The 26,090-nt window shown below is 33.3% G+C and overlaps 1 protein-coding gene across 5 annotated transcripts in view; it reads right to left on the reverse strand.

Moving 5' to 3' along the window:
- Positions 1-26,090, reverse strand: part of FOXJ3 (forkhead box J3) — a 136,471-nt gene that overhangs the window by 81,202 nt on the left and 29,179 nt on the right. For 3 of the 5 annotated variants that reach the window (XM_074305480.1, XM_074305479.1, XM_074305477.1), the window contains exon 3: positions 9,163-9,487. In XM_074305480.1, coding sequence (XP_074161581.1) covers positions 9,163-9,487 — 325 coding nt within the window. Of the gene's footprint in view, positions 1-1,550; positions 1,578-9,162; positions 9,600-26,090 lie in introns of those variants that run through there. The other 2 variants (XM_074305478.1, XM_074305482.1) reach the window with 2 other exon arrangements.

Consider the following 26,090-nt stretch of genomic DNA (forward strand, 5'->3'; position numbering starts at 1 on the left):
GACACCATGAGAATGGACAAGAATATAGAGCCAAAAGTCTTTATTGTCTCTTACACAGTCTGTGTCTGTCAAAGTCTGACCCAGTCTCCTCCAGCAGTCTGACAGTCTGACAGTCTCAGTCTCCATGTGAGTCTGATTTTGTTCCCAGTTTAAATACCCTATTAGAATTACATTATTACAATATGCTGAGTATATGCCAATCTAGAGTGATTATATCATTATATCATACTAAATATATGTGAACTAGAAAACCATTGTCTCATCAATTCCACTGAGTTAACACCTTGTTGCAAGTATATTTCTAAAAAGTTCCATCCTCTATAGGCAAAAATTTATCTAAAAGCACCTTCCTGACATTTGATATAAGATGAGAAATGTTTGTTCTAAGGTATGATGGAGCACTGTGTAGCTGTCTAATGGAAGGAGAAGAAAAAATGATTAAGTTTTCCTTGCCATTTGGAGGGAAAGGCAAGACTAAAAATGAAGGGCAAATATATTAATTCAAAAGAAAGGTTAGATCTACAGCAAGGTTACAGACTTCAAAATCCAAGATGTTGCTATTAGCAGTGGATCAATTAAATGTTTAAAGCCAAACCAATCCAGTAAATTTTAGAAAGCTGAGCTTCAGGAAATATAACAATTTAATTAATTATTAATTTGAACTCAAGATGCTACCCAATAATTTATATCTTATTACTCCAAAAGCATGTGTATTCCACTCTAGTTGACAATGACATTTTTCTTGTGTGACTGCACATTAGTCTTGCACATATATAATTACCTCCTAATTTAATTACGCTGCTCAGTATAGCCTCCACATGGTACTACTTCCACCTGTTAATCTTTAATTGCACAAGACCATCTTGTGACCATCAAGTTCTTTCTCTGATTATACAAGATGTCTTTTACAACTCTTGAACAATTCATTACTTCTAAGACATGGATACTTATACCCACAAAGTGTCTTTCCATTATCTTTAAAAGAACCTACAACTTCTGGTTCTTATGAGATAATGGTATTTCATGATTTACAAGCATATAAGAAATACAGTAAAAAATGGTTGTAAAATACAATTAGCAATTATAATCTCTCTGACAAATCCTTAACTGCTGCAAAGCAAACAGAAGCAACTTTTAGTATTCCCTGAAAAGCACAACAGGAAAAAATTCCAAACTCCCTGAACTCCTTCCTTTTGGTACTTCTTGAATCTTTAATAGTTTAAAATTAAATTCTATACTCTCCAAACAAAACTTCCAGAAAAGGACTACTTAAAAATAAAATTTTTAACAACAAATATCTTATTTTTAATTTCCATGTAATCTTGCATAGGTCTTTTGTAACCCTGCACTGTAGGTACTATCTATATAAAATATGAGACAGAAACATAAGGAAGTTTTGTCTGAATTTTACACCTAAACATTCAAAATTTGTCTTCTATCACTGACCTAATGAGTTTAAGTATCACACACATCCTGAATCCCCAAGTATTTAAATTTTTTTAGTTTATGATACAATATTCAGATTTCAGCAGAAGTTGGGAAATATTTACCCTTTTCTCCATTTATTTATTTGAAAGTTGGAAGGGATTTCAGTAATCATCTACTTTCAATCAAAATCTGAAAAAGAATAGTTTCAATGAGGATAAACAAACCACCTCCTTAGGCATATATTCTACTTCTGAACAACTCTTACTATTACAAAGTTTACTTTCATTAAGAATAATTACCTCCATATATCTAGCAGCTTGCTCATCCATAAAATACAAATAATGAATTAGATAGCCTCCATAATCTCTTCTATTATGATCACGATTGAAGAAATGAATAAATGATCACTAGACATAAATCCTACCCAACACTTATCTAGTTAAACCTTTTTCCATATAACTTGTGCTTCAAATATTTAATGACAGCTACTATTTTCCCCCTTAAACGCCAAGAAAAATCTGCCCAGGAATGATTTTAAAGTTCTTCATAATTATGGTCTCCTCTCTTCCCAACATTTTCTAGCTCACACACTGTTGATATCAAAGGAGGAAGTCACAGAATAGTTGCAAGGCCCAAAACAAATTTGAGTTTCAATTAAACTCTCATTGCTGCACAGAACAACTTAAAGTCTTCCTTAATTGGTTCTGGGTTCACTTATTCCTCCCAGCAACTGTTTTGAATCATTTCTCTCAAGTTCCAACCTTTTCCACACAAGTTGTTCCCCCACCTACCCCTAAAAAGGGTCAATCATTAACTTCTTCTCACATACTACTTACCTTAAATATCTTTACTCATGTCCTACTTTACTTCTATTTCTGATGAAAAGGTGATTTTTCAAATTACCAAGGTAAGCCCTTGATCTATTATAGGTTTCTCTGTTTATTTCTACTCACCCATCAGCATGTCTGAACTATTTACTTGGAGGCATCATAACAGTGAATAACTGAGTGGTCTTCAAATCAAGATCTGAGTTTCAGTAGCTCCTCAAACATTTACTGACACAACTGTTACCTTGATCAATTCATTTATCTTCTTTCAGGATCTGTTTATTCCTCCATAAAATGGAGATAAGTATAAAAACTGCCTCACAGGGCTATCAGGAAAAAAAAACATATAAAATTATATAGATACAGATAGAACCATATATCTGTATAAAAAAGACCAATATAAATCTATCTGCATTTAGATCTAGTTATCTAGATCTATAGCCATATTTCTATCTCACTTAAATAAGATTTTAAAAAGCTCTATACAAACAAACGTGAGTTATTTTCCCTTCATGGTCAAATTTGAGAAGGAACTGTCTATTTTTACTGCTTCTACTTTTCTCTCACCTACTCATACCTTTAAAATCTAGTTTCAGATCCTAACAATTTCAACTCAATTGCAACACTTTCTCCAAAGTTATCAACAATCCCTTAATTAAAAATGTGAAAGCAATTTCTTGGTCTTCACTCCACCGTGGCAGTAACTCAAGACTCTTTTTTTTTTTTTTTTTAAATTATGCTTGCTGTACTCCTATAGAGACTTTGTTGCTTCTCAATTGCCCTTCTAAAATCTGGTAATGAGAACTGCACACAAAACTCCAGATATGATCTGACCATGGAAGAATCAGACTATGACCTTCCTAGTGATAGACATTCTTGTTTTTCTCAGTGCACTCTAGAATTGTATAAATTTTCCTGCCTGCCATAATATACTGTAACTGCAGTGTAATGGCATTTCCTTGTAAGGTGATTTTTAAAAGCCAAATATGAGATTTCAGACTTAATCCTATTAAATTTAAGTTCATTATGTCATTTGGAAGTTTGATAAACTTTAAATTGTCGATAAAACTTAAATAATCAAACGTATATTCCTGGGCTACTCCACTGGAGACTTCTTTCAAAAATGACACAGTACCATTAATAACTACTCTGTAGAACCAGTTGGTAATTCAATAAGTAACGAATCCACCAAACTATAATTAATGTCTTCTAAGCCATATAGTTTCATCTTGATTCAAAAGATTTTAGAAGGTATTTGCTGAAGCCTAGGTAAACCATCTCTAAAATTTCCTTAATATCTATTAGCTTATTAAAAAAAAAATGAGGTTCATCTAACATGATCTATATATGCCTTTTTGCGATAAACCTCTTTTTCCTATATGTACATTTACATATCTTTAATAAAACAAGCTAAAATTTTGTTAGGAATAAAAATTTAACTCAATGGACAAAGTGGAATAGGTGTGCAGAGGAGGATATTTAATAAATACTTATTGAAGAATACTACTATTTTGTGAGAAATGATGAAAGGCAGTTTCAGAATATAAGAAAATTTTTACAAGCTATTGAAGAGTGAAATAAGTAGAAGCAGAAAAACAACTTATAATATCAACACTAAAAAGGAATAATATCAAAAGACTTACTAAATCTGATTGACACAATAATCAACTATTATTCCATAAGACTGATGATGAAGCATACTACCCCATCTTCTAAAATAGAGGTGATGAATTAAATATATAAAATGAGATATAATTTTTTTGGATATGAATAATAAGGGACTTGTTTTATTTCATTATGCATATTTTTTTAAAAAGGGCTTGGTTGGGGCAACTAGATGGCAAAGTGGATAGCATCAGCCATTAAATTAAGAATACCTGAGTTCCTGGAGAGCAATTTGGAACTATGCCCAAAAAGTTATCAAACTGTGCATACCCTTTGACCCAGAAGTGCTACTACTGGGCTTATATCCCAAAGAAATACTAAAGAGCAGAAAGAGACCTATATGTGCCAAAATGTTTGTGGCAGCTCTTTTTGTTGTAGCTAGAAACTGGAAGATGAATGGATGTCCATCAGTTGGAGAATGTATGGGTAAATTATGGTATATGAAGGTTATGGAATATTATTGCTCTGTAAGAAATGACCAGCAGGAGGAATACAGAGAGGCCTGGAGAGACTTACATCAACTGATGCTGAGTGAAATGAGCAGAACCAGAAGATCACTGTACACTTCATCAACAATACTGTATGAGGATATATTCTGATGGTAGTGGAAATCTTCAACATAAAGAAGAGCCAACTCACTTCCAGTTGATCAATGATGGACAGAGGTAGCTACACCCAGAGAAGAAACACTGGGAAGTGAATGTAAATTGTTAGCACTAATATCTGTCTGCCCAGGTTGCATGTACCTTCAGATTCTAATGTTTATTGTGCAACAAGAAAATGATATTCACACACATGTATTGTACCTAGTCTATATTGTAACACATGTAAAATGTATGGGATTGCCTGTCATCGGGGGGAGGGAGTAGAGGGAGGGGGGGATAATTTGGAAAAATGAATACAAGGGATAATATTATATAAAAAATATATAATAAAAATTATTTAAAAAAAAAAAAAAGAGTATCTGAGTTCAATTCTGGACTTAGGACACTTATACACTTACTAGCTGTATGACCTTAGGAAGTCACTTAAATTCAACTACCTTAAAAAAATAAACAAAATAAAACCAGAAAAAGGGCTTAGTTTTCCTTTTTTCCCCCCACAATGGGGGATAAGGAGAAAAAGTATATGCTTGTTCATTGAAAAAATAACAAATAACTATTAAAATGAACTTAATAGTTAGTGACAGAACATAAAGTTACAAAGAGCTCAACTTTCTTCATTTAGCATGTAACAGAATTCCTCTCAAAGTCTTCTTCATAGAGGACAGAAACTGGACTCTCAGCTAAAATTCCATTTTGCATCCTGCTACTCTGTCTGGTTTCAACTCTACGGAACAAGACAGCTTCTGGATTCTTCTCTCTTTACTCCCCCACTTTCCTGCCCCACTTTATGTAATGTATCCTCTTTTAGATTCTAAATTCCTTAAGGACAGGGATTTATTTTTATTAAGTGTATTCCCAGCACTTACCATAGCATTTGGCACACAGCAGACACTTAATAAATGTTTACTGGATTGGATTTGACAATTTGATTATTTTTTCATAGAAAATGATTATTATTCCATGGAAAGGGAATAAATAATATCATACAAGATTTGTTTTAAAAATTATCTAATTCAATAATATTCATTAAGAATCTACTATATTAAAAAAACCTACCAGGTGTAATTCACTGTGCTAGCTACAGGAAACATGAAGAAAAATGAAGCACTAGTTCCTGAGAATGTTGGTTAATTGGTTGTCATTCATTCTCAAAGAGGATCAAAATGACATCACTATGTTACAGCTGAGTTACAGTGTGTCTAATGTGGCTGATCAGACCAATATGAGCTCGGAATGTTCTGCCATAGGTTGGACATAAATAGTTCATATGAACTTGGAATGGATTCTCTAACTGTGCACATCTCGCATTCTCTTTGGGCTAATTCAATTCTGCTTTGCTCACAGAACATAGCACCTTCTCTGATGAGGGCACCATGTATATAATATGTTAGCATATGGGAACATGAAGAAAAATGAATCACTATTTCCTGAGAAGGTAGGAGTGAAGAGAGAGAAAGCAAAATAAAATAAAATTAACAGTTATCTTTTTGGAATGTGGATTTCTTTTAGAATTCTTTAGTAAAGTACAATTTGAGTAATGTATTTAAAGCAAGAACTATCTTTACCACAAAAGATAAAGGAGAACATAGTATCCAATTTGTAGATGTAGTAGTGAACTGCACAAGATTAAGGAAGATAAAGACTACTCAGAAAAAGGTTACTAAATATAGTAGTTAAGACAATGTTTCCTCAAAGGGTATGATGTGGGAGACAAATGTTCTACAAAACTTTGGATTATTATATTACTGCAGATAAATTTACCTGCAACTTCCTTCTCAAAAATACTACAGGACTTCAATATACATACTAATAATTCTTCAAACACACTAAATTCGTAATTTCTTAAATTACCCATTTCCCATAACCTACTCCTCCAATTCATCTCAGCCACAAACAAAAATAAATATATCCCGAATCTTGTCTTGATCCAGAATGAACCACTCTCACATTCATGAACTATAAAAATCTCCTTATCTGATCACAATCTATTGTTATCCCACATCTCCCTCTGTCCAGGAATCCCAAGCACTTTTATTTTAGCCAACTGTGACCTTCAATCTCTCAACCCCTCAGCACTTTCCTAGACCATCACCTCTGGACTAGTTATACTCCCCTCTCCTTTTGCCATTCTAAGTTCTTGATGATTTACTGAATGAAAAACTGATTGATATAAATCTTATTTAACTAGCATATATAATATACTAAGCACAATACTTACATTCAAATAAAACTTATTTATTAACATACATACTAATCTCAAAACTTGTAGATATAAAATTCACAAAGAACTCAACAAAAATAGCTGCTTATTAAAATGAAACCATATGTACAACAAGTCTCAATCATCCTCAATCAAACCTTAAACATTCAATGTGTTATTTCTCAAAACAAAAAGTTACTGTGCCATAAGCAAAGAACTTCTGAAAATTACCAAGTTAAGAAAGCAATGGTCAGAACACATTACATAAAGATGAACAAGAAACAAAAATAAAAGTCATTAACTGTATTTTATGTTGCCAAGAATATAAATTAGTCTTATGTCAAATGAACTGATAGAAAACAAGAATCCTATTTGGCAGAAATCAAGTTTAAACCAACACCTTAAAGCATATACTGGAATATGTTCAAAATGAATACATGACCTAAATATTAAAGATCATGCCATAAAAAATAAAAATTAAAAAATTAAAAAAGAACCAGATCAAGTACAAAGGTCATAGAGATGGCTTAACCAAACAAATGATAAAGGCAATTACATTAAATAAAACTGATTAATTTTAATTACACAAAATTAGAAAGCTACTGCACAAATAAAGTGAAGGCAACCAGGAGGAAACCTGCTGATTGGGGAGAAAGCCCCTATATCAAATAACTCTAAGAAAGTTGTTATTCAAGATATATAAGAAATTAACCTAAATATTTAAGAACAAGAAATAATCCCCAAGAGATAAATGATAAAAGAATATAAGAAGCAGCATTCAAAAGAAGAACTACAAACTATTAAAAACTACATGGAAGATTACTCAAAATCACTAATACTAAAAGAAATGCAATCAAAACAATTCTGAAATTATTTTGCCTCACATCTGTAAACTGGTAAAGATGAATAAAGACAGGAACAGTTAATGTTGACAAGAATGTAGAAAAATGAACAAACTTAATCAATTGTTGGTACAACTATGAATTAGTCAAATCAATCTTTAAAAATAGTAGGAATTACAGTCATTTGTTAATTAAACTGTCCATTTCCTTTAACCTAAATATTCCATTGATAGACATATACTTCAAGGATATCAGATAGAAAGATCACATATTCACCAAAATATTCTCAGCAGCAATTTTTTTTCATGATATAAATACTAGAAACAAAATAAAAGCCTATGGATTGTGGACTGGCTAGACAAACATTGATAAATAAATGAAATAGAATATTACTACACTATATGAAAAATACAAAGTAGCATGCAGTATGAATTGGTGGAAAATGATGTAAACACTCAGGAAAAACATGACAGCAATGTAAATGGAAAGGATAAAAAATAAAAACAAAAATCCGAATACCATGTAATTTTTAATGACTAAGTTTGACCTTGAAAAAGAGATGCGAAAATTTTTCTCCCTCCATTCTTTATGAAGGTGGGCAACATCAACATGTCAAACTCAGCTGTGCTGGTTGGTTTTGTTGAATTGCTTTTTTTCACTGTTTACTTTTATTCTTTTTTATAAGGATTAGATTCCTAGATAGGGGAAGGGAGGCATATATTTAGAAATAAAGGGGATGTAAAAACAAAAGTTATGAATAAACACTTTAAAATAAAAAGAACTAATTGGTAATCTGAGAAAGCAGTTTTAATATATAAATTGAGGCATAAACCAGATTTACAAGGAACTGAAAAATGAGTATGAAGAGAAGAATAAGAAGCAGAAGTAGCAAGTAAAAACAATTCTTAGAATTTATTCATGAAAGGATAGAAAACAACTTGATGAGATGTGACAAGGTCAAGAAAAGGTCCTGGTAGTGTTTTTGTTTTTAATGGATAGAGGACATATGATCAAATTTTTTAAGCAGAAGTTAAGGAACTAGGAGAAACTAAAGATTAAAATGAAAGAGAAGATATGGGGAAGCTCCTAATAAAGTCAGAAGGGAATAGGCTAATAGACACAAGAGACAGTTAACTAACAAAAGGACAAATATTTTGATTTTCCTCAGAGAGTATACAGCAAAGGTAGAGAGAATCAGTGGGCTCTGCAAAACAAATTTTCATTTCAATTATGTAGGGCTGGTAATAACATTAGAATTAAATGCAAATTATTTATATAACCTGAATGTAAACTTACCTGGAATGTTTTAGGTGATTATTGAAAGTGGATATACAGGCATCTCTATTACTTAGCCTATGCTTTATTCATCCTTAAATAATTATTTTTATATTTTACTACGAACTGTTAGCCACTCAAAAAGTAATGAATTTCCTTTATTCTTCTGTATCTTTAAAATGACCTTATATGCTAAATATAGTCTAATTCATTTTAATTTTAAAAAAAAGTTTTTGAACTGGAACTTCAGAAAGTCAATGCCACATTTTATAATTTATTATAAAAGAAAAGTAAAAATTTTAAAATATAAATGATCTTACCTTCCAACCACTGCCAGCTTCTCTATAATATGGGAAGTTATCACAAATCCACTGATAAATCTCACTGAGAGTCATTTTCTTTTTGGGTGAGCTATTAATGGCAAATGTAATGAGGCTGGCATAACTATATGGTGGCTTCCCATCTTTGTGCTGCTGGACTTCCTCCTGGTCCAATGTTGTATTTGGGTCCAGAAGTGCATTCTTCTTTGAAATACCTGTTCCATGTACATTTTGTGTAGCATCAGATTTTTGGATGGCTGCCCTCATGGTGAGCTGTGGTAACCAGTCCATAGATGTGAGGCTGCTCTCCAGTTCAGATGTCATCCTGAAGGCAAATAGACTCCTTAGTCAATATCAAGGAAAGAACCCCTGCTTCTCAAAAAATCCAATATTCACAAATCTAGGAGTTCCAAAGTGAGGGAAAGCCTGAGTTAAATCTGGAGGAAAAAGATTGAGTATGTTAATGACCAAACCAAATATTTAAGGGCTCAACATTTCCAATCTTTTTTTTCTCTTAATTTTCTTCCTCTCCAAAATTCAAGAATAAATTTTCTTCTGAAATGTTACAGTACAATACATAAAATGATTTATGATGCCAGATTGATGGCCTTTGCCTTTAAATTGGATGGTCACTATAGTCCCTCAATCTGCAAAGCCTATTCAACATTTATTTTATAACAAGCCCCTCAAATTCTTTTAAAAGCCTGTAAACCACAACACATCTGCCTTGTGGCACTGCTTTCCTAATACTTTTGGTGACGAGAGACTAACAGAAATTATAAGTCACAAAGGAGTTAAAGTGGTTTAAAAAAAAAAGTGGTAAAGAAGGTAAAGAAGAAAAAAGTATTAGTGGCACATACAAGAAATGTTAATATGGATTAAGATCCAGTAGGAAGAGGGGGAGACCAAAGCAGTTTGGACAAGAAAAGCAAGATAGCCCACCAGCCTTGGCATTCAGCAAAAAGAAATTGTGCAGAAATGAAAACACTAGTAAATTAGACAAGTGAAAATAAGACTAAGTCCCTCCAATCCTCATCTCCATAAAAGGAAGAAGGGAGGGAAGGGAGGAAACAAATCACTGAAGAGTTGAACTGAAGAGTTAAAATGAGAGAGTTCAACAGAGCAAGGAAAACAGGATTTAGGCCAGTCTACAGCAAATCATAATTACTCAAATGTTTAGGCATCAGGGCTCCATAATGGAGTTCACCAGTTTTTAAATTCATATATTTGCATTTAAGGAGGATGAAGACAATAAAAATCTGCTCAGTTAACACTGATGCATAAAATGGTGAAATTCCCTCTAGGAAGAACTAGGAACAAAGGATAACTATATCTGCTCATATTAGAATTCCTTAGGATTGAAATGCTACAGCTCCTTTAATGCTGATATCAAAACTGGAGAAACAGTAATGTTAGCAAAAGTTAAAAATTAAAAATTAAGAAATAAATAAATTTAATGCAAAAGTTTAATTTCTGGTACCAGAAAAGGAACAAAAACAAGAAGAAAAAAGAAATGGGAATATGGGTAGTTTCTCAGGCATGTTGAGAAGTAATATTATGTAATAAACAATGGCTTTGAAATGAGAATATCTGGGCTCAAAACCTGACAATAAATTAGTATCTGTTTGACCTTGAGTGAGTCACTTACTCTCTCAAAAGTTTCAGTTCAGTTCCCTATCTATAAGGTGAAGAAGACTGGTCTATATGCACTTTAAAGTCTCTTCTACTTCTATATTCCTATCGTATAAATTAAAAATACTAAAGGGGAAAGAGAAGAGACAAAAAAAGGAGACAAAGTAAGAAAGATATTATATCAAGGAAGACTAAAAACTGTACTTCAGCTACAGTAATTTAAATAAATATGAAATATATTAGCTTTAAACAAAACAAAGACAGGAAACATCTGAAATAGATTAAGTATACAAAAAGGAGATCTGCAATAAAGGCATGTAATTTTAAGGATGCTGTTAAGAGTTAAGGAACCTATTTTCAAGATATTTGAAAAAAGGGAAAGTAATACAACATTTCGAATATGATTGCAAAAAAAAAAAGCAATTGAAAAAATATAAGCCTACTTATTCTATAAACTGTAAAACAACTAATGCCTATTTTTTTCCATTTCTAAAAAAATTTAGGAGACTAATCTCCACATACATCAAAGGCATCCTAAACAAAGAGAATGAAATAGAGAATATTCTTGCAAATTAGAGTCCATCAGAGACCAGATATTTAGTCACACAACTGCCTAAAAGGTATAGAGAATACAACTCAACAGTTATTGAGTATAAACAAGAAGTTAGTTAAGAGCAAAATCTTGCCATAAAGGTTTTCTCCTTGACTAAAGTGTTTCCCAAGCATTTGTCAAAACTATTCAAAGATTCCTTAAAAGATTTAACAACTTTATTTAATAATCTCTTGACTATTAATACTGTATATAGCATAAAAAGATATGTATGCTTGTCAAAGATATTTGCCAATGTTATAGAACTTACAAATGAAAAAGGACTTTCCAATTAAATCAAGAGGTCCTATCAATGCTCTCTTTGCAGCCAATACTATGCCAATTTCAAGTTTTACAAAATAGCAAATTCTCCTGAATGAGATACATAATCTATCAGTAAAAAATTTGGTCTGTGTTTCCAAATAGGGGTTTAAAAAAAAAGGATAGACAGCCATTGTCCAGATTAAGATGTACCATGTACAAAGAACTCATAAAGCTGGTCAACATATACACATCTTAGCCAAACACTACAATGCATAACAAGACATGTAGATTCAAAATCAAACAAAATAAAAGTAGGCCATAGTGTACTTGAGACACTGCAAGCAATGTTTTCAATGATCCCATCTGAAATAAAAGAAGTATTTTCAACACCAATATGGATACAAAGAATAAACTGAGACTGTGGAATGGAGACCCCATTTATTCTACTGACATCCACTGCAATGTCATAAAGAAACATGGATGGTCTACAGCATGTTCAATGGACCCCCTCACCTTGGATAACTTACTGAAGAATATAGTTACGAGATGTACAAGAGGAAAAAGCATAGAAAACTACAATCTGCACCTCTGGACTGCACCCACAACTATAGGATCACAGAATCAAAGTAAAATATATTCCTTAAGTGGAAATGAATGACTCTAGGTTCTTACAGATTGTACTGACAAAGGGCAAGCTCTAACAGGTCTGACCAAACTGGAAAAATTTTGAGTACTAGCCTGCTAAAAGACAATGCATTTGTTGTTCAAGGGCAAGTCTAAGTTCATAAAGGAAAATAAAATGATAACCAAGTAAGTTTATAGTTTTGTTTTGGGTTTGATTGGTTGGATTTTTGGGAGGTGGGGAAAGATGCATTTTTCAACTCACTGAGACCATCTACTTAAGTATGTAAAAGATATGTATCACTAAGGACAGTCCCAATATTCAAAAAATATGAAATGTTCATTCTAATTTGGAAAGAGGAGATATGAGTGTGTGAAGAGAGTGCACAATGCCAAATGACAGTAGAAAAGGAATCTTAAATCTTGCAAGGTACTGAGAAAGGTTTTTAGAAAAGAAAAATCCTATTTAAATATATAAGAAATCAATGGTACTTTTAGAAAAAAGCTCTCGAATGAACCATGCAAAACTGTAAGATCAGATGGTTTAAAAAAAAAAAAAAAAAGAGTAAGGTAGACTCCTAATTTGAGGAAATAATGTAAAATGCCAGACCTCATCACATCATCTACAATAACATCTTTCTGTCTTCAATTTTTCTCTCTGTTCCCTCTAATCCACCCAATAGATTAGTGTCATAAACATTTTATTTAAATGCTGCTTTAATCAGAATGTTTCTTTTATCAAAAACATTCAATGGCTCCTTATTTGTGAAATCAAAGTTCCTCTGCTATCCCAACTATTCCAGTCCTTATCATTTCAAAAACTCCTTAATTCCTACAGCTATTGTTCATAGTAATACTACATACACAATTTAGCATTTAATTATCTAACTTGTATCAATTTATCAATCAACAGGCATTTTTTAGAATGTAACAAGAACTATGAGCAGCCAGGTGCATTATATAGATAAAGTGCCAGCCTGGAGTCAGGAAGATTCAAATTTCTGAGTTCAAATCTGATCTCAGACACTAGCTATGTATGTAACCCTGAGCAATTCACTTAAGGCTGCTTGTCTCAGTTTCCTCATCTTAAAATGAGCTGGAGAAAGAAACCACTCTATTATTTCTGCCAAGAAAACTCCAAGTGGGATCATAAGAAATAGAACACGACTAAAAATGACAACATAAACAAGAATTGTACTAGGAGCTAGGGATACAAAGACAAAATGATCTCTGCCTTTAAAGCAATTGGTGCAGTGGAATATGTCGAGGGAGGGGCAAATACATACATGCATACACACACACACACACACACACACACACATATACACATAATAGAAAGAATATACAAAATAACAAGGTTAATGAGGAAGGGGAGAGTCACTAACAGATAGGATCAGAAAAGGACCCTAAAAAAATACCATTTGAACCAAACTTTGACAGCAGCTAGAGATTCTCAAAGGCAGAAGTAAATCAGGAATGCATTCTAGGCAGAGGGAAAAAATACTATACAGAAGAATGAAAACCAGGAGATAAAAGTGTCTTATATAAAAGCAATTTAGTTGAAAAAATAAGATGAAGATGTGGCTAGAAAGATAAATTAAGAGTCTGAACATGAAGAGCTTTAAATATCAAGCAGAGGTATTAATATTTAATCCTAAAAGAAAAAAGGGGGATCATTGAGGTTTATGAAGCAAAGGAGGGGACATAATCAAACACGTACCCTAAGAATCACTTCGACAGTTGTGTAGAGGACAAGAGAGGGGAGTCTCAAAGTCTGCCTGAACTACCATAGTAGCTATGTGAATAGAAACCAAGGGGACAGATTAGAAAAAGTATAAAGGTAGATTCAAAAAGTATCAGAAAAATAATCTTATATCTGAGGTAAGAAAGGATAGTGGTGATCTTAACCAAAAAGGAGAGGTTCTGAAGAAGGATAGGTATGGGGGAAAAGAAGTACTTGTTTTTAACTATGCTAAATTTTTTTAAATGTTTTCAACACATGTTAGTTCAAAGGATCCAATAGGCAACTGCTGATTTTTTTGGAATTCAGGAGAGATAGGGGTTAGGTATATAGATCACTATGACCTAAATCTTAAGAAGATCATTGTTCTGATTGTTCCATAAGTCTTCATCTCCCCAATTTGACTCCTGTTAAAAGCAGAGATGCCTTGTGGTTATTTAGTAGCCTTCACAGTGCCTAGCTCAACTATAAATAATGTCTCATTCACAATGTAAGTAGAAAGAACCACCAACACAAAACAATTAAAATTGAAATTTGCAAAATTATAAAGAACAAGTTTGGCCCCAAAGAAAAGTCAAAGATACTTGTCCTCCTACAATTCTGCTGAGATAGGGATTCACAGATGTGGAATGCTGCATAAAATATCAGCTGTTTTTTGAGGTGTTGATTGGTTCTGCTCATTTTTTCCTTTAAAAAAATTTTAAATTCTGTTAAAAAAAAAATCTAAGTGATGACTAGAAGGGAAGATAGATATTGGGGAAAACACAGGTAATATTTTAAAAATCAACAAAATTTATTTTTAAAGGAGAATATATTACACATTTAAAATATTTAAGGATGTAAACAGTTGTAAGGCTAATGGTATTTATCAAAAAAATAATTATTTTATGTTGTTTCAGCTAATTTGCACACCATTGTACTAGAGTTTAGAAACTCTTGAGTAAAGGTACTGTTGGGTGAATACTCAAAATTTCATAGGCTTCAACTATGGAATTTCCAGGTAAAGTGATTTAATAACATCCAAATTGAGACAAATGGTCATTCCACAATTTTTTCTTAAAGTCTAACTAATTTTTTCTTTGTTCTTTCAAGAAAGATCACCATTTCAATAAAATCACCATCTCAGCAGATAACTGGCAGGCATTAAGGTTTAGTACAGACAATCTCAATAGTTCTGTTACCCAAACAGTTAGTTTTGTTACCCAAAAGACCTCAAGGCCTTATCTGGTAAAACTCATGATAATAGTAATACTTCCCAGGGTTTACCTAGAAAGAACTGTGAACTTTAATTCACTGTAAAAAGTATTAATGATTACTACCACTATTGTAAGGGTTAACTGTTATTATTAATATTAGAAACAAAAAATTTTGAACATGAAAATCTAGCTACTTCTTAGTAAAGTAAATTGGTTATTATTTTCCTTAAAATCAAAAAAATCATTACAATCTAAGTTAAAACAGAGTACAGTTTTTTTTTAACTCAGTTTCAGACAAACTATATACATCTAAGCCAATTCCCAACTTACAAAGAAATTGTTTCAAAAGTTCATTTGTAAGTCAGTTGTTTTAAATTTGCTATGTATTTTCCTACAGAACTAATATGCAAACTGTGGTTTAACCCAAAAATGTAGCTCAACTATAATACATGATAATAGTTTGAAATCTGAGTCTTGGAAATAGGTAATTGTGATAAAGCAAAAGGAGAAAAAGGGAATTAACTGTATCTTTTATGTCTCCCATCTTCCCTCCCCAAACAAGAGATCTCAAGATCCCCTAAAGTGTCTCTGGGTAATAACCTTTTTAGAAGGCTCCACTTTTCAAAATTATTTACTACCTACTTTTTTCCCTCAGAATTCCCATTCCCTTAATCTTACTGTCCCTCAATTGCACATTAGGAAAACAATCTGATTCAACTTACCTACATTTATGTATGAATAACTGAATCTTCCCCCTTAGCCCTCCCAAAATCATACTAATAGTTTTAAAAGATAATTTTAAAATCAGTAAGATTTTTTAAACAAAAAGATGTGGAACTTTTCAAGTAGTATGGGGAGAAGATACTTTGGAGGTGCGGAGGAGGTGATTCACCAAAAAGTAGGCCAGACAACATTCCTTGAATCTTCTTCCCTCTTTTCTCTCTTCTTCCCTGCCAAGTCTTGCTCAAATGTTTCTGATTTTCACACCTTCTTGAAAATATTTACTCAGAAGAAAAGAAAAGGAAAAGTAAGGAAGGGGAAGAAGAGAGTCAAGTGCTCAGATGATCATTTGATTTGAATCACTAGCAAAAGATAGGTAGTTCACAATGATCTAAGTCACCTCCAAAAGAAAAATCAGGAAGATGCAGCTTCTTGGAAAGTATTCTCTAAGTCAATGGGAATGAATCTTAAGACTTGAATTTTCAGGAATGTATTTATTCTAATATTCTAAGGAACTTTTTAATGACTTTTACAAATATCAGACAAGCTCTGAGTTAAGCATGATGATTGCTCAGGACAAAAAAAAAAAAAAAAAGGGGGGGGGAAAGGAGCTTCCTAGAAGCAATCCAAGTTATATTAATATATATGTGTATATTAATATATAAAACAGTGGAGTCCATAGGAATCTAAATGGGAATGAAGTAGATATTCCAAAAATCATAAATCTAAAGCAAATCACAACTGTACTAATATCAGGCATTTATCTCCCTAATTGTCATCCCAATAATGACAGTTAAAGGTACCTGAGAAAACATGATGGTTCCTGGCATCAAAATTTCAATTGTTTTGACAATGTAAGTTTACAGAATATTTTTCGAAAACAATATGGAAGCATGTGATAAAAGTTTAAAAAAAAAACAGCTTCTTTTCACCCAACAATCTTCTTACTAGGAAAATAGCCTGAAAATGTTATTAAAACAAAAATGAATCATCTGTTGAAAGATTTCCGCAGTAGCAATATACACAATTACCAAGAAAAGCTGGAAACAATCTAAATGTCCAACAATATCTAAATAAATTCTGGAACATTTATATAAAAAAATATATTATAATTAAGCTAACAAATAATAAATATAAAGACCTGGAAAAATATACAAAATAAGGCAAAATGAAAAAACAAAAACAAAAAAAAACCCAGAAACTGCTTTTCGCCACACCAAGTGAAATAATCACTTCTGTCACTATACCTGCTGCCACACCCTCCTAATCCTGAAAAGAGCATCATTTGTTTGCCTATAGCTCTACTCATTATTTCTCTAAACTACATCCTTCCCTGGTCACCACTCTCCTACATATATCGTCTCCTCCCATTAGAGTACAATTCCTTTAAAGGCAAGGAAATTTTTAATTTTTGTCTAAGTATCACCAGCACTTAACATAGTTTTGGTATATGGTTAAATGATTAATAAAGGTTTATTTTTCTTTCATTCATTTATCCATTCATTCAAATATACATTGGCAACTGGTTGATGTTCTTTGTTCTCAAAGAGGATCAAAAAGACATCACTATATCAGAGACAAGTTAATGTGTGACTGATCATACCAAAACAAGCTTGAAAGGCTCTACCACAAGGTTGGGCTCAAATAGTCCATGTGAACATTTTGAGGTAGATTCTCTAAATCTGCACATCTCATTTTTCTTTTGAGCTACTTCAATTTTGCTTTTCCTTCTTTGATGAGGACACACCACGTTGGGCAGTCCTCCCATGTCATGCAATCAATGCCTAAATTCTTGAGGCCTTGAAAGTGTTTTTGTATCAATGATTCTGACCACCATGTGAGAGCTTGCCTTGTGTGAGATCTATATAAAATAATCTTTTAGCCAAGCATACATTTAATATTTGAACAGTATAGCCAATCCTCCCAAAGTTGCACTCTCTGCAATAGCTTGAATGATTGGTAATTTAGTTTGAGAAACTAAATTGTTATCTTATCTTGCCAGATGATCTTCAGAATCTTCCTGACACAATTCAAATGATAACAGTTCGATTTCTTGGCATGGCACTGATATACTGTCTAAATTTCACAGGCATACAACAATGAGATTACCACAAACCTTCAGATTTGTGGTCAGTCCAGAAAAGTGGACTTCTCTTCCCACGCTTTCCTTCAGTCTCCCAAACACTGAATTAGTTTTGGTAATGCATTGTATCAACCTCATTGTCAATGTGAACATCCCTAAAAAGTATACAGACAAGGCAAGTGAATTTATCCACAAGATTTAAAACATCTCCTTTTGCTGTAATTGATAGTTCTATATGAAGGATAATATATGGAGGTAAACCACCTGTGTTTTCCTGGTGTTAACTGTTAAATCAAAATTAGCACAAGCGGCAGAGAATCAATCATACAATCATACTTTGTTGCCTCTTCATTTTCAGCTTTGTTGCATCTCAGTGCACCATTAACCAAGAACAAAAAAACATCTACCAACTCTTTCTCCACATTAGTCTTGGCTTATAGCCTTTTCAAGTTAAATAATTTATCATTAGTGCAGTAGCTGACTTTGATGCCATTTTTGTCCTCATTAAAGGCACTGATAATATAGCTGAAAACATCAAACTAAACAACACGGGAAAAAGCACAGTCTTGTTTCACTCCATTGGTGATTGAAAAAGCATGAGAACAGCATCCAGCACCTAAGTAAGTTTGCCATCATGGAACTGACATACAATACTGATGAACTTCACTGGGCAACCAAAATTTGACATAATTTTTCACAAGTCTTCATGACAGACAATCTTGGTGAGATTGGTAAATGTTGTGTACAGACCTCTCTTCCTGGCATTTCTCGTGGAGTTTGAGAGAGCAAACACCAAACTGAGTATTCCTCAGTCCTTTCTGAAGTCACATAGTCTCTCAGATAGATGACTATCTTACAAATAAAGGATCCCGTATTAAAGAAGACTAGCAAGAATCTTTCCAGCAAGGACTGTATGCACATTCCATGTACTGATGGTGAATGGAATCATCTTTGCAGAAGTTTTTGTACTTTTCCTATGTTTTGGCCATAGGATGGGATCCCTGTCTAATATAATAAACAGGCCAGACAGTTTTTAAGGTACCTATTCTAAACCCTTCCTAATTCCAGACAGGCTTGTAATTATGGGTGACTTTAATGCTAGAGTAGGCTCAGAATGCCAGGTATGGCAGGGAGGCCTTGAGACAAATAAGAGTTGGAAGCAGTAACAGCAATGATCAAATACTACTGAAGACCTACCTGTGCATCTCACGACCTTCTCATTATCACACTATCTTCTGTTTATTTAAATGCAATAAAACTTTGTGGATGTATCCTTACAGCATTACAGTCCTGGCTGCTGAGACATCAAGGGCTTCTACTGCTGCTTTCAATGAAAAGATAACAGCCTGGGTCGCCAGTGCACAGTTTTTATAACTATAGCTTCCAGTGTATCTGCACCTGTTGCTTTGTCACTTGGATGTCACCACAATACTTTGAGATAGGCAAAAATGATAAGATGGTATGGGTAATATCTTTTTGAGTCATGCATAAATTGGATTTAAGTGAATCAGAGTTGCATGACGTTATTAGCCTTACTCTCTCTTCCAAGGTCATCACAGTCCAGTGGCAGGACAGAGATATGTAGATGACCTTGACATCTTCCATGTCTGATCAAGCTCCAGTGGTCCACAGCAGCTGCTTCAGCTGCCTTCGTGACTGTTGGAATAGACTGTTCCTATTCCACCAGGGAATGTTTTCACATGCTTCACCCTCCCACTTTACCACTGAGTTTGAGACCCCCCCTGGTTACTCTCAATCTTGTTTAGTCTATCTGCCAAAATGGTTTACCAATGGTGTGGCCATTGTGCACACTCATTTTCTTGAAGTCACAGGCTAAGAGTTAGACATATCCATTTGACAACAAATGGGACTCTGAAAGGACTTGGCAGTTCTCACCATAGAGGTGAGGTACATATCTTCCCTGAATGTAATCTATACCCTATTCAAATAGAAGAATGGAGTACATCCTAATGCTGACTCATAAGAAGATAAGCTAATGAGAATCTCTGGAAAACAAGTTGAAAGATTTGGGGGACAGGAAAAGGAGGAGAAATTGACTAAAAATATTACCAAAATTTGAACCAGAGATTCCATTGCTCAGAGTACATATGCCAATCAACCAACAAACATTAACTATACAAAATCAAAAATATAATACCTTCTTCCCTCAAGGAGGTGACATTCGTTTTAGAAAGATAACTTGTTTCCCATAAGCAATGAATTTAAATCCCCAGCTTTGTCACTTGTAATCCAGGTATTTCAGGCAAGTTATTTCATCTCAATGAATTTCATTTTCTCTAACTACAAAACAAGGAGATTTAACTAAATGACCTCTTAAGTTCTTTTCAGCTTTAAATCTATGATTCTATGTAATTCTAATGCTATCTTTATAGGCTAACCAAGAAAAGTCTCATTCATCTTCTTGGGCAGTCAAAGGATTATAATAAATGGTATGTTAAATCTTATCCTTTTTCCTCCCTTCTATTTAATAACTACAGATCTCCTCTTTCCAGAATATGTGTGTGTTGGGGGGGGAGGGGGGAAGAGAGGATAGGGAGTAAGGGAAAGTGTTATAAACACATAACTATCCTTAATACAACAAGCATACTAAGTTTTTCCCTTCTGTTTGTTCAAAATTGCATAAATAACCTCTGATTTCCAAGCTCTCCATTAAAAGAAGCTAATGTAACAATTGTGATTAGCTCATGCCTAAGAAGTTCCAAGAACATGATCAAGACTAAGTATTGTTTCTATTCTGCTAGGAATGCATATAGTATTCAACAAAAGGCAGCCTCTAAATATTCAAAATGCACTTAATATTTTCCACACTCATAACTACAGAAATCCTAATAAGACTTGTCAAATAAGGGTTAGAATTCAAATTTCTAAGCTTAAGTGATATTCCAAGAAATTTGAAACAAGGTAGAAGAGAAGAAGGCCAGAATGGAATTGTAAAGGGCTGAAACTCTGAGTAAATGCACTGAGGTCGGACAAACGACCACTTAAGGCTAATTACCAATTGGACAATACTCTATTAGAATATGCTTAGAAAATAGCCCTTCCTACTATTCTGTGCTGGCCTAACTGTTTGGTATACAGAGAATTGTAGGAGGGAGTAGAGGGTGGAGTAAGACTAGCCAGAGTCACTTTTGGGCAGAAGACAGAAGAGGAGAGGTTGTGGAAATCCTGTATCCATTCCCTTCACTTCTACCCCTAAAGAGCAAGAATAAAAACCAAGGACTTTTGCTTATCCTGATTCCGACTGATTCTAAGGTATCCAGGGTGCTAACATGGTCATCACATAGAAGGACATGGAAAAAGAGAAAAAATATTTTAGAAGGTTCAAATTCTTCCCTGAGCCCTCCAAAATTCTTCCCCTAAGTCCTTGCTTTCCTATTTGCTTATTATACAATGTTTGGCAAATCACTTAACCTGAATGAGCCAATTTTATTTGTAATATGGGGCTAATGACCAAGATTAAATCTAATATTTCTTCCAACTTTAATGTGTTACAATTCTACTTTCTGGACATGTTATTTTTTTCTATCAAGTCAAAACACAACTTATTTCTTATTCTTCCTGTCTTTGTGCATTGCAGCAAGCACAGCTTTTACCTGTAACTCCACTGTTAGTGAACCAGTTTACCAAATGATGCCTTTTATTTTCAATTATCTCCAAGTATGATTTTTAACCACAGCACAAACTGTTGGTAATTCAAATTTCTATCACAGTAGCATATTTTCTTTCTAACACAGAAGATTGAGTTTTGTTTCATTTCTAGCTGATTTGTATTTGTAAAATCTTCATATAAGTTGATGGACCAGTAAGTATTCAAGAAATCATAACAGTGACTAAAATTTTATATTTTCTGTTTCAAATTCACTAAGAAAACATCTGAATACAAATGAATGAAAATTTATTAAATGCTTACTACTTTTAGCCAAGTACTAGGTGAAGAACTGTGGATACATACAAAATCTAGCAAATTCCTACCAACTTGAAACTCTTATTTTAATAGGAGACAAAAAATAGGGAAGTAGATGCCAGAGAGAGATGTTTTCATCTGGAAAGCCACAGGGATGGAAAACAGAAGAACAGCGTAACAGAAAAAATGAATTACTAAAACAATGTTAATATGGCAAAAGATGAAATGGGGAGAAGAGGGAGGTACATCACAGCAAAGCACATGGCAAGAAGATGCCAAGACTTGGAAAGGTGAAATAAAATGGCTGAGCTATATAGAAGGAAGATTTATGGAAGGTTCATTTGTTATTTTAGGCTCATGAGGACATTTTATCTCATTCTTATCCACTAATAAACTAAATTCAGCTAGAATTATTTTAGCACCCTAATTTTAGGGAAAAGCTGAAAATTGGTACCATCAGCTTTCTTCATTGTGATTTAAATGAAAAAAAAAAAAAAAAAAGAAAGAAAAAAGAAACATCCAGATTTTTTGATGCTTCAAGCCCAATCTCAACATCTCCACCTCCACAATAACAAATAAAGTCCAGAGTGATATTTCTGAGAGCAATTCAAGTCCTAACGAAGATTCTACTATGTCCAGGACATTCTGCAAACAAAGATGGGGAACTTCAATATGTTCTATAATGTATCAATAATCTTTAGAAAGATTCACAAAAAAAAATTTTGGTTAATCCTCAGTTAAAAACTTCAATTGCATTAAAAACTTCAATGGCACAGAACATCTCATTTCCTAATGTTTCAATCAGATCAAGGTTTCTAATATATATATATATATTTATTTATTTATTTAATTTTTGATGATGGCAATGACAACAAAATAAATTTAATATCTTAGTATACAGGCTGCTTCTATCAGCTATCTGGGTTCATGAATCACAGCTAGGTTCAAATGCATGTTGTCAGTAATCTCTTTACCCCTTAAAGGCCAGCCAAAGGACTAAGCAACTAAGAGACACTATGAAGAACTTAAGAAACAAGCCAGGAGAAAAAGGATACAAGTTAAGATGGAGGTCAATGACGGTTAAGTGTGTCTTTCCATTAACTATCTCAAACCATCCTTTCTGTTGCCTTAGGACCTGACATTACTGACAAACAGCAGATAAATTATTGTATTCTGCAACTCTAAAAATATCTCCATCTTTTGAGGGGAGAAGTGCTCAAGGGGAACCAGGATCTATAACTGTGATTTCATCAATATAAGGAAGCTATGCAAATTCCCACCACTAATGGAGTTGAAACAGCTTGACAATTAGTCTGTAATTTAGTCCTAGAGATTCTGCCCAACAACAAAAAGCTGATTGTCTCGGGTTATACAAATAGTATATTTAAAGGCAGGACATGAACTCATCTTTTCTTGACTTCAAGACCATTCCTCTAATTCTACTATTCTGTCTTTCTTATATTCTATCACTAATTTAAATGTAAGTGATTTCATATTGATATATCTAAAAACATTTGAATGGCATGAATAAAAGTTGAAACACAAATAGTTAAAAGAACTAGAAAATTTCAACTAAACTAATAAATAAAAATTAAATGGCAGTACCCATTATTAAAGTAGCACAAAGGAAAAAAAATTTAAGATGTTGGGACTGTACATAGAAAGAGATATAGTCATATACAAGTGACAATAAAAAAAATCTTTTGGAAAGTAATTTAGCCATATGCAATAAAAACCATAAAAATAGTAATAGTTTTTTACTCAGAAATCTTATTCCTGAAAATATATCCCAGAAGTAACTCAAAAGAAAAAAAAAGCCTAATTGCAAACTGATGCTTCTAAGTATATTATATTTAACATCAAGACTGCAAAAAACCCAAATGCCCTTTGAGGAAGGGCTAAGAAAAACTGCTTCTTAAACTATCTTGCGTTTAACTTTGTATTTTGCTGTTATTTTCAGTCATGTCCAACCAACTCTGTGACACCACTTAGGATTTCTTGGCAAACATCATAAAGTAGTTTGCCATTTCCTTCTTCAGCTCTTTTTATAAATGGGAAAACTAAAGCAAACAAGGTTAAGTGATTTACCCAAGGTCATACAACTAGTAAGTAATTCAAATTCACAAAGATGAGTCTTCCTAATTCCACATTCGGAACATTTTCTACTGTATTATCAGCGGCCCCTAATTTTGCATTTATTTTAATTTTTTTTAATTTATTTTTCTTTTGTTTAAATATGTACTTAAATTTCTATTACATAAACTCTCAGTCAAAAGGGATTGTTTTATTCATTATATCTGTATCCTCAGTTCCTAACACAAGGACATAGGTGCTTAATAAATGATTGCTGATTGACTATGTAAAAATGAGTCTGTGATCTAGTGAAAAGAGGGGATCTTTTCAAAGCCATGAAAACCATGAGATTAAATTCTCATTTTTAACATATATTAGCTGTGTGCCCCTGCCTAAGTTCTTTAACCTCTCAGCAACTGCAGAAAGCTCCCTTTTAGAGAATACATCAAGGATTTCTTAAGACTGTATGTATGCCTACAAGGTACCAATCTGCAGTGATCAAAGTAGTTTCCTCATTGAAGAATTCCTAAATCAGTAAAATCACAGGTTCAGCCTCCTATTCCTATGTGAAAAATTGGTAATGATCTATGTAAAGCCAACATATGAATGAAAAAACAAACAGCATACAAAAGGCAGAACTCAGAATAATGTATATACATGACTTATTACTATATATATTTACATATAATAACAAAATGTTGGTTTATTATTTTATTGAATTATAAAAAAATAATTAAAATATTTAACTATACTATAAAACTTTAATGATTTCATTCATTTAATGATATATCTCATAAACCTCAATAACTAAACTGGAGGACCTTGTAAACCATAGCCAAAAACTTTTCAACATCCATTGACCAACCAACTGATAATAAACATTGTTGAAATTAGCTAGATTGGTCTTCAAATGACAGACAGCTGTCCCAAGGTTCTTCTAGCATAATAGGACTTGCCAAAGTTTGCCAAGACCAAATGCCATAATGAGACACTGTAGTAAGATTTTAATAGAAGCATTAAAAAATAAGGACAGAATAACATTAAAGAGGGAGTTATTATTCTACTGCTGTTGATGTTTATTTTTTAAAATAAAGTTTATGCTGATGAAATATAATTAAAATGAAGACTTCACTTTTAACTTTTGACAAAGCTCCTTTGTGACATTGATATTGCAACTGACATTGCACTGACAAGATGATTTCAATCTCATAGTATCATTCCTCTAATCAAATTTAGCAAACAAAGAGTAATCAAAATTATTAATGGTATTCCAATAAGAAATGTGTGAGAACAGATGGGCAGGCCAGAGTCCATTGGTAACTCCCAAGATGGGCAACCAGATGGCACAGTGGAGAGAAGGCCAGCCCCGGAGTCAGTAGAGCCTGAGTTTAAATGTGGCCTCAGATATGTATTGACTGTGTGACCCTGGGCAAGTCACATAACCCTGTTTGCCTAAGTTCTTCATCTGTAAAATGAGATGGAGGAAAGAGAAGGAAATGGCAAACCAGTGCAGAATCTTTGCCTAGAAAACTCCAACAGGGTCATACAGAATTGATCACAAGTGAAAAAAACTCAACAGCTCTCTCAAGATGTTAAAGTAGAAGATCTTCAGGGCATTGGCTCCATTCCATGGAGCATTATTGAAATTCAATCCCAAGAGGGTATAAAACAATTTATAACCTTTTATTATGCATTTACTTAACAGAAGTACTGTGGAAGGTTCTGGGATATAAAGAAAAGGAGTCTTTGCCCTCACCTGCATTCTAGCAGAAAAGGCAAGCTATATATACGTGTGTGTGTGTGTGTGTGTGTGTGTGTGTGTGTTGGAGACAGGAAAACAGCAGTTGAGATCAGAAAGTTTCATGTAGGAGGTAGTGCTTGAGTTGAGTTTTGAGGTAAATAAAAGATTCCAAGAATAAGAAAGGAGTATATTTATAGGCATGCAGGACTACCAGGACCAATGAGTGGAAACAAAAGATAGGGCAAGAAGGGTAGAACTGTTGACAAGAAAGTTATATACTAGCTAATAGAGAGCAAGAACATGCATTAAGACTGAAAAGCGAAAATTATGAAAGGCTTTAGGA

Source organism: Sminthopsis crassicaudata, chromosome 3 (genome assembly GCF_048593235.1).
Source record: "Sminthopsis crassicaudata isolate SCR6 chromosome 3, ASM4859323v1, whole genome shotgun sequence".
NCBI lineage: Eukaryota > Metazoa > Chordata > Mammalia > Dasyuromorphia > Dasyuridae > Sminthopsis > Sminthopsis crassicaudata.